This window comes from Hordeum vulgare, chromosome 6H (assembly GCF_904849725.1).
Source record: "Hordeum vulgare subsp. vulgare chromosome 6H, MorexV3_pseudomolecules_assembly, whole genome shotgun sequence".
NCBI classification, from domain to species: domain Eukaryota; kingdom Viridiplantae; phylum Streptophyta; class Magnoliopsida; order Poales; family Poaceae; genus Hordeum; species Hordeum vulgare.
This window is the reverse complement of record NC_058523.1, coordinates 168,953,941-168,962,245: the sequence shown is the minus strand read 5'-3', so window position 1 is coordinate 168,962,245 and position 8,305 is coordinate 168,953,941. Positions and strand designations below refer to the sequence as shown.

General features: G+C 48.2%; 1 protein-coding gene across 1 annotated transcript; it reads left to right on the top strand.

The window, feature by feature from the left end:
- The first annotated feature begins 241 nt into the window (after positions 1–241).
- LOC123404268 (premnaspirodiene oxygenase-like) lies at positions 242–2,145 on the top strand. The gene is made up of 2 exons (XM_045098190.1): positions 242–1,319; positions 1,445–2,145. The coding sequence occupies exons 1-2, from the start codon at positions 396–398 to the stop codon at positions 2,081–2,083; spliced, it is 1,563 nt and encodes a 520-aa protein (XP_044954125.1). The 5' UTR covers positions 242–395; the 3' UTR covers positions 2,084–2,145.
- Positions 2,146–8,305: the final 6,160 nt, after the last annotated feature.

Below are 8,305 nucleotides of genomic sequence, written 5' to 3'. Positions count from 1 at the left end.
GAACATCTAAAGTTTCTAATGATATATTTTTTGTAATATATGTCTTTCATTAAATTGGTTAAATTGACGACCTAGATACACGTGCTGGATTTATAAACTGAAATGGAGGGAGTACACAAAATTCTAGATCATTTGATAAACCGCTCAACTGCAATAAACCTTTTTTTCGAACTGCAATAGACTTTGACAACCCTTTAAACGTCTTTGACGTGAGCTGCAGAAAGCCACAGATCTGGGATGCATAACAATTGTGTGATGCATTATGGGTACGACATTGGCAAATAAAATAAAATTAAAAGATCGGACAAAGATTGACACCATTGCACGCTGATATAGCTTGTACGAAGTATCTTTCAGGCTTGTTGCTCCTCCCGTGCCCCAGCCATCGAGCTGCCATGGACGCCGACGTCCCGCTCCACCTGCTGCTGCTCGTGCCATTCCTTGCCATCATACCCCTCATGCTGTTCGCCTCAAGAAGATTGACGCCGCCTGGGTCGTCCGGCGTCGCACGGCTCCCGCCAGGGCCGTGGGCGCTGCCGGTGATCGGCCACCTGCACCACCTCGCGGGCGCCATCCCGCACCACGCGTTGCGCGACTTGGCGCGACGCCACGGCCCGCTGATGATGCTCCGCTTCGGCGAGGTCACGGCCGTGGTGGCCTCGTCCCCAGCCGCGGCGCGCGAGATCTTGAAGACCCACGACCCGGCCTTCGCGTCCCGGCCAGTCGGACCCATGTCGCGCCTCTGGTTCCAGGGCTCAGAGGGCCTCGTCTTCGCGCCCTTCGGCGACGCCTGGCGGCAGCTCCGGAAGATCTGCACCCAGGAGCTCCTCAGCGCCCGCCGCGTCCACTCCTTCCGCCCCGTCCGCCAGGACGAGCTGGGCCGCCTCCTCCGCTCCGTCGCCTCGTCCTCGCCGTCGCCGTCCGAGCGTCGCCCGGTGAACCTGACAGAAATCATCGCGGCGTACATCGCCGACTCCACCGTGCGCGCCATCATCGGCAGCAGGCCGTTCAAGGGCCGCGACGCGTGCCTGAAGCTGTTCGAGGACATGTTCCGTATGAGGCCCGGGCTGAGCCTGCCGGACCTGTTTCCGTCATCGCGCCTCGCGATGCTCCTCAGCCGCGAGCCCGGCCGGATCAAGCGCTGCCGCCGCGAGATGCTGCAGATCATGGACGCCGTGATCCAGGAGCACCGGGAGAGGAAAGCCGCCGGGGGAGGAGAAGCCGAAGACGAAGACCTGGTCGACGTGCTCCTCGGACTCCAGGAAGAAGTGGGCTCCCAGCACCCACTCACCACCGAGAACATAAAATTCGTGATCATTGTAAGGCCTTCCGGTGATCGTCCGACGCGACAATCTGGAGTATCTGCGATCTCCACGCCACGCCATGCATGCGCGCCACGGAACTACTGTGATCTTTAGCTGCCCTGTTTCTCTCACACGTGCAGGACATGTTCGCCGCTGGCAGCGAGACGGCAACGACGGCGCTGCAGTGGATAATGGCGGAGCTCATGCGGAACCCGAGGGTTCGGCATAAGGCGCAGGAGGAGGTCCGGCGAGCACTGGCTGGCCAGAGCTGGGTGACGGAGGACGGCCTCGGCAACCTCCACTACCTGCACATGGTCGTCAAGGAGTCGCTCCGGCTGCACGTGCCGGGCCCGCTGCTGACGCTCCGCCAGTGCCGGAGCCCGTGCCAGGTGCTCGGCTACGACGTGCCCGCGGGCGCCACGGTCCTCGTGAACGCGTGGGCGATCGCCAGGGACCCCGCGCACTGGGACGCGCCGGAGGAGTTTCTGCCGGAGAGGTTTGATGAGGAGCAAGGCGGCGCCGGGAGAGACTTCAAGGGGACAGATTTCGAGTTCATACCGTTCGGAGCAGGGCGGAGGATGTGCCCCGGGATGACGTTTGGGCTGGCGCACATCGAGCTCGCGCTCGCCGCGCTGCTGTTCCACTTCGACCTGGAGCTGCCTGCAGGCGTGGACGCGGCGGGGTTGGACATGACGGAGGAGGCTGGCATCACCACGCGGAGGAGGTCCCAGCTTCTCGTCGTGGCCAGCACGCGTGTTCCTGTTCCTGTACCAGAGTAGATATCACCGATTACTAGTATGCCAGCAATAACGACCAGTAAATAAGGAGGGAAACTTCTTAAACCTGGATGTATATACACCTTATGTGCAATTTCTTTTAGTAATTTGATAAAAAAGTTTAAAAATAGAAAATATTTTTGAAATAAACTTAACCTTTCATTATACTTCTAAGAAAAAATTCACATATTTTTTTTACACTTTGACTTCTTTTCAAAAAAGACAAATTTTCAGTCAAAATAGTTAAATAGTGACCTATAATAGTAAATAAATTTTGTCTTTTTTGTCCAGAAATCAATGTTGACTTTTTCTTGTGAAATTTTATATACTAGTGTAAAATAAAGTCAAGTTTAATCTATTTTCACTTTTTAATTAATTATTTCAAAAGTGCACATACAACCAGGAATCAAAGTGTATTCCCCCAGTAAACAAGGGAGATCTATACAACATACTCCTACGTTTAATCATCTCGTGAAATTGCTTCGTCGTTGCTGGCCTTAACAGATACTGCCTACGTCCGAAAATTTTATAAAAATAAATGTATCTAAAATTAAAATACATCTAGATGCATTTATTTCAATAACAAGTACTTTCGAATGGAGTGAGTAACGTTTTTGCTATTTATCAAATAGTTCAAAACTAAGATGATACCTCGTGCATGGCCGTGGGCATCGGTTACAAAAATATTTCAAGAGATTTGCTTGTGTGTATCATAAGTATTCCAATTAATAATATACTCCATATGAACTAAAAAAATACATATCGGTTATATGCACCCTCCTAATTGACGAACGTTCGTCGGGGGAGGTGGCACATTGCGAACAATTCGATGGTTGTTTTAGTTGTGATAAAGTCTGAAAAGGTGTCATTTTCTTTAGAATACATGATAGTTTCTTTCCGAAAAGGCAAATTTCATTTAAAAACTATGGTCCGTTGATTTTTTTCGACGAACCGGCACAAGCACTTTCATTTCAGACGAAGGAGAGGGTTTATGTACATAGATGACACATTTTTTCAAACAACTCACAAAACCCTCATTAGGGCCTGATTGTTAATCTAAGCAAAACCAAATCAGCCAATACGGGGGGCCACTTGTGCCCTGTCGAAAGTGTTGGCCCTCATTCTTATGTCCTCTAGTGCGATGGCCACCACCTCCACATGAGTGAGGCGTGTTCCGTTGAAAATACGGCGGTTGTGCTCCTTTCAGATATTGCAGATGGCGTAAAGGAAGTGACCGCTACGCCGACGTCTTTCGTCCTTGTAGACGGGGAGATGAGCAGTTTCCACCAGTCGGAGATTCCCATGAGAGGCGGAAGGGTCATTGTGTTCGTCTGTGCGTCCCCGACCCAAGCATGAACGTGCGACCAGACCACAATCGCAAAAGGACAATCCTTGCAGAGGTGAGTTGTCGTCTATGGTGCTCCCAGGCAAAGGGGGCATGTAGGGTCATGCGGCTATCTGCGAATGGCAAGCATGTCGGCCGTGAGGATCTTGCCGTGCAGCACCAGTGAGGAGAAGAGCTTACATTTGGGCTCCACGTGGGCTTCCCAAATCCTCTTCGGCGAGAACCTAGGGAAGGATCCGAAGAATTGGGCTGTGTATGCCAAAGCCGCAGAGTAGATACCATTAGGATTCCAGCACCATGTTATGGAGTCCTTCAACATTGTAACCTGAGAGCTGAGAGTAGCGACCGAGAATAATTCGTGCAGCTGCATGGGTGCCTGTAGACGGGCGATTGATCGGATTCAATTTTTGTTTTGTAGCTCCTTGAAGACGGTTCTTTGCTTTCTTGTGGTGATTTTTTATAATTCGGGAGCCAACAACCTTAGGTGTCTGCTTCCGGTCAAATCACCGTGCCAGAACAGAGCTTTATGGCCTCTACCTAGCATGATGGAGGTGGAAACTCTGAATAGTGCCATATCCAACTCGTCGCAAGGTAGGACACAGAGCCCACCCATTGCTGATCAGGGTCGGTCCACACTAGCCAAGTCCAGCACAAATGGAGAGCCCGACCAAACCTATCCAGGTCGATGATGCCTAGCACACCCAGGGCCTTCGGCCTGCGCATTGTATTTCGGTTCACGAAGGAGTGCCCTCTAGCCGCATTCTCGGAATTGTCGCCTTGCGAGATGAAGTTGCGTATAATCTTGCTAAGCTTGTGGTTTGCCCACGCCGAGAAAGGGAGCACAGTGAGATGGTGTGTGCCGATGACCGCTCACTGCATCACCATCGTGCGCATGCGGTTGCAACAACCACGGGGTGCTCCGGGCGCCACCGATGAAACTTAATTGCAGCGGCCGGTGAAGCTTCTGATGGGGAACGTTGCATGAATAACAAAAAATTTCCTACGCACACGAAGACCTATCATGGTGATGTTCATCTACAAGAGGAGATTAGATCTACGTATCCTTGTAGATCGCTAAGTGCTACGGCAACAAAAATCCTTCCCTGACGCTTAGGAATTCTTCTTGTGACTTCTCTGATTTGCGTCGGTTTTTCTCTTACAGAGGAAAGGGTGATGCAACACAGGAGCAGTAAGTATTTCCCTCAGTTTGAGAACCAAGGTATCGATCCAGAAGGAGGGTCTCGTCAAGTCCAAAGTACCTGCGCAAACACAAACAAGCTTGCACCCAACGCTTCAAAGGGGTTGTCAATCCCTTCAAGATTGTTTGCAAAGTGAGATCTGAAGGCGGAAAGAGCAACGAAGTAAAAAGTGTAAGGCTAAAAATATGATGTGGAGTAGACCCTGGGGGCCATAGTGTTCACTAGAGGCTTCTCTCATAATAGAAAATATCACGGTGGGTGAACAAATTACTATCGAGCAATTGATAGAACCGCGCAAAGTCATGACGATATCTAAGGCAATGATCATGCATATAGGCATCACGTCCGAGACAAGTAGACCGATACTTTCTGCATCTACTACTATTACTCCACACATCGACCGTTATCCAGCATTCATCTAGTGTATTGAGTTCATGACGAACAGAGTAACGCTTTAAGCAAGATGACATGATGTAGAGAGTTAATCTCAAACCAATGATGAAAACCCCATCTTTCTACCCTTGATGGCAACAACACGATGCGTGCCTCGCTACCACTTCTGTCACTGGGTGAGGTCACCGCACGGTATGAACCCAAAACCAAGCACTTCTCCCATTGCAAGAATCATAGATCTAGTTGGCCAGACAAAACCCACAACTCGAAGAGAATTACAAGGATATGAAATCATGCATAAGAGAGATCAAAAGAAACTCAAATAAGATTTATAGATAATCTGATAATAAATCCACAATTAATCGGATCTCGACAAACATACCGCAAAAGAAGATTACATCGGATAGATCTCCATGAAGATCATGGAGAACTTTGTATTGAAGATCCAAGAGAGAGAAGAAGCCATCTAGTTACTAGCTATGGACCCGTAGGTCTATGGTGAACTACTCACGCATCATCGGAGAGGTCATGGTGTTGATGGAGAAGCCCTCCGTGTCTGAATCCCCCCTCCAGCAGGGCACCAGGACGTGCCCCAGATGGGATCTTGCGGAGACAGAAGCTTGCGGCGGCGGAAAAGTGATTGCGATCGTCTCTTGATTTTTTGGGAATATTTGGGAATATATAGGTGCAAGATCTAGGTCAGGGGACCTCCAGGGGGCCCACAAGCATGGATGGCGCGGCCCCCCTGGCCGCGAGGTGGGGCTCGTGGGGCCCCTGGGCCTCTTCTGGCATGGCTCCCAAGTTCTCCGATCTTCTTCCGTTCCAGAAAAAATCCTTTCGGGGATTTTCTTCCGTTTGGACTCCGTTTCAAAATCTCCTCTGAAAGGGGTCAAAATCATGGAAAAAACAGGAACTGGCACTTGGCACTGAGTTAATAAGTTAGTCCCAGAAAATAAATAAAAAGCATGCAAAACATCCAAAGTTTGACAAGATAATAGCATGAACCCATCAAAAATTATAGATACGTTGGAGACGTATCACTAAGCGGGAAGCGTTAAGAAACGGAGTTGATGTAGTGGTACAACTTCGTGATTCAAATCACCGCCGTCCCATGATCTGTCCCATGATCCATTCTGATCTAGCGCCGAACGAACGACACCTCCGTGTTCAGCACACGTACAGCTCGATGACGATCTCGGCCTTCTTGATCCAGCAAGAGAGACGGAGAACTAGATGAGTTCTCCGGCAGCGTGACGGCGCGCCGGTGTTGGTGATGATCTATTCCTACAGGGCTCCGCCCGACCTCCGTAAAAATCTAATTTAGAGGAAGAACTACGAGTTTCACGTGGCAAAGTTGTGTCTCAAACAACCCTAAACATCTAGTATATATAGGAGGAGGAAGGGGGCAGCCTTGGCGCCACAAGGGAGGGTCCCTTGTGTCGGCCGAACTAGAGGAGGGAGGAGTCCTCCTCCAACTCCACTTGGATTAGGACTCCTTCCTTAATTTCCCACCTTTTTTGGATTTTGCACTTTTTCCTCATGGGCTTTCCTTGGATGACTTTGTCAGCCCATTATGCCTTATTTCGCATCCAATAAACCCATTCGTCACTCCCGGTACACTACCGGCAATGCCCGAAAACCTTCTGGAATCCAAACACCAACTTCCTATATATCAATCTTCGTTTCTGGACCATTCCAGAAACCCTCGTGACGTCCATGATCTCATCCAAGAATCCGAACAACCTTCGGTCACCAACACATATAACTGAACTATATTAAAACATCATCAAACCTTAAGTGTGCAGACCCTGCGGGTTCGAAAACTGTGTATACATGACCCGAGACACTCCTCGCTCAATATCCAATAGCGGGACCTGGATGCCAATATTGGATCCTAGGTATTCTACGAAGATCTTATCGTTGAACCTCTGTGCCAAGGATTCATCTAATCTCGTGTATCATTCCCTTTGTCCTTCGGTATGTTATTTGCCCGAGATTTGATCGTCGGTATCCGTATACCTATTTCAACCTCGTTACCGGCAAGTCTCTTTACTCGTTCCGTAATACAGATCCCGTGACTTACACTTGACTCACATTGCTTCCAACGCTTGTGTGTGATGTTGTATTACTGAGTGGGCCCCGAGATACCTCTTTGTAACACGAAGTGACAAATCCCAATCTTGATCCTTGCTAACTCAACGGACACCTTCATAGAGACCTGTAGAGCACCTTTATAGTCACCTAGTAACGTTGTGACGTTTGATACACACAAGGTATTCCTCCGATGTCAATGAGTTACATGATCTCATGGTCATAGGAATGAATACTTGACACGCAGAAAACAATAGCAACAAAATGACACGATCACATGCTACGTTTATAATTTGGGTCTTGTCCATCACATTATTCTCCTAATGATGTGATCCCATTATCAAGTGACAACACTTGTCTATGGTTAGGAAACCTTGACCATCTTTGATCAATGAGCTAGTCAACTAGAGGGTTACTAAGGACAGTGTTTGGTCTATGTATCCACACATGTATTTGTGTTTCCAACCAATACAATTATAGCATGGATAATAAACGATTATCGTGAACAAATAAATATAATAATAACTAATTCATTATTGCCTCTAGGGCATATTGCCAACAGTATCGCACTTGCACTGGAGTCAATAATCTAGTTCACATCACTATGTGATTTTAACGTATCCAACACCCATACAGTTCTGGGGTTTGATCACGTCTTGCTTGTGAGAGAGGTTTTAGTCAACGGTTCTGAACCTTTCAGATCCGTGTGAGCTTTACAAATCTTTATGTCATCTTATAGATGCTGCTACTACGTGTTATTCAAAAATATTCCAAATATCTACTCTACTATATGAATCCGTTTTACTACTCAGAGTTATTCGGATTAGTGTCAAAGCTTGCATCGACGTAACCCTTTACGATGAACTCTTTAACCACCTCCATAATTGAGAAAAATTGCTTAGTCCATTAGTTACTAAGGGTAACTTTGACCGCTGTTCAGTGATTCAATCCTGGATAACTCCTTGTACCCCTTGACAGACTCATGGCAAGGCACACATCAGGTGCGGTAGACAGCATGGCATACTTTAGAGTCTACGGCTAAGCCATAGAAGACGACCTTCGTCCATTCTCTTTATTCTGCCGTGGTCGGGTTTTGAGTCTTACTCAAATTCACACCTTACAACACCGCCAAGAACTCCTTCTTTGCTGATCTATTTTGAACTCCTTCAAAAACCTGTCAAGGCATGCATTTCATTG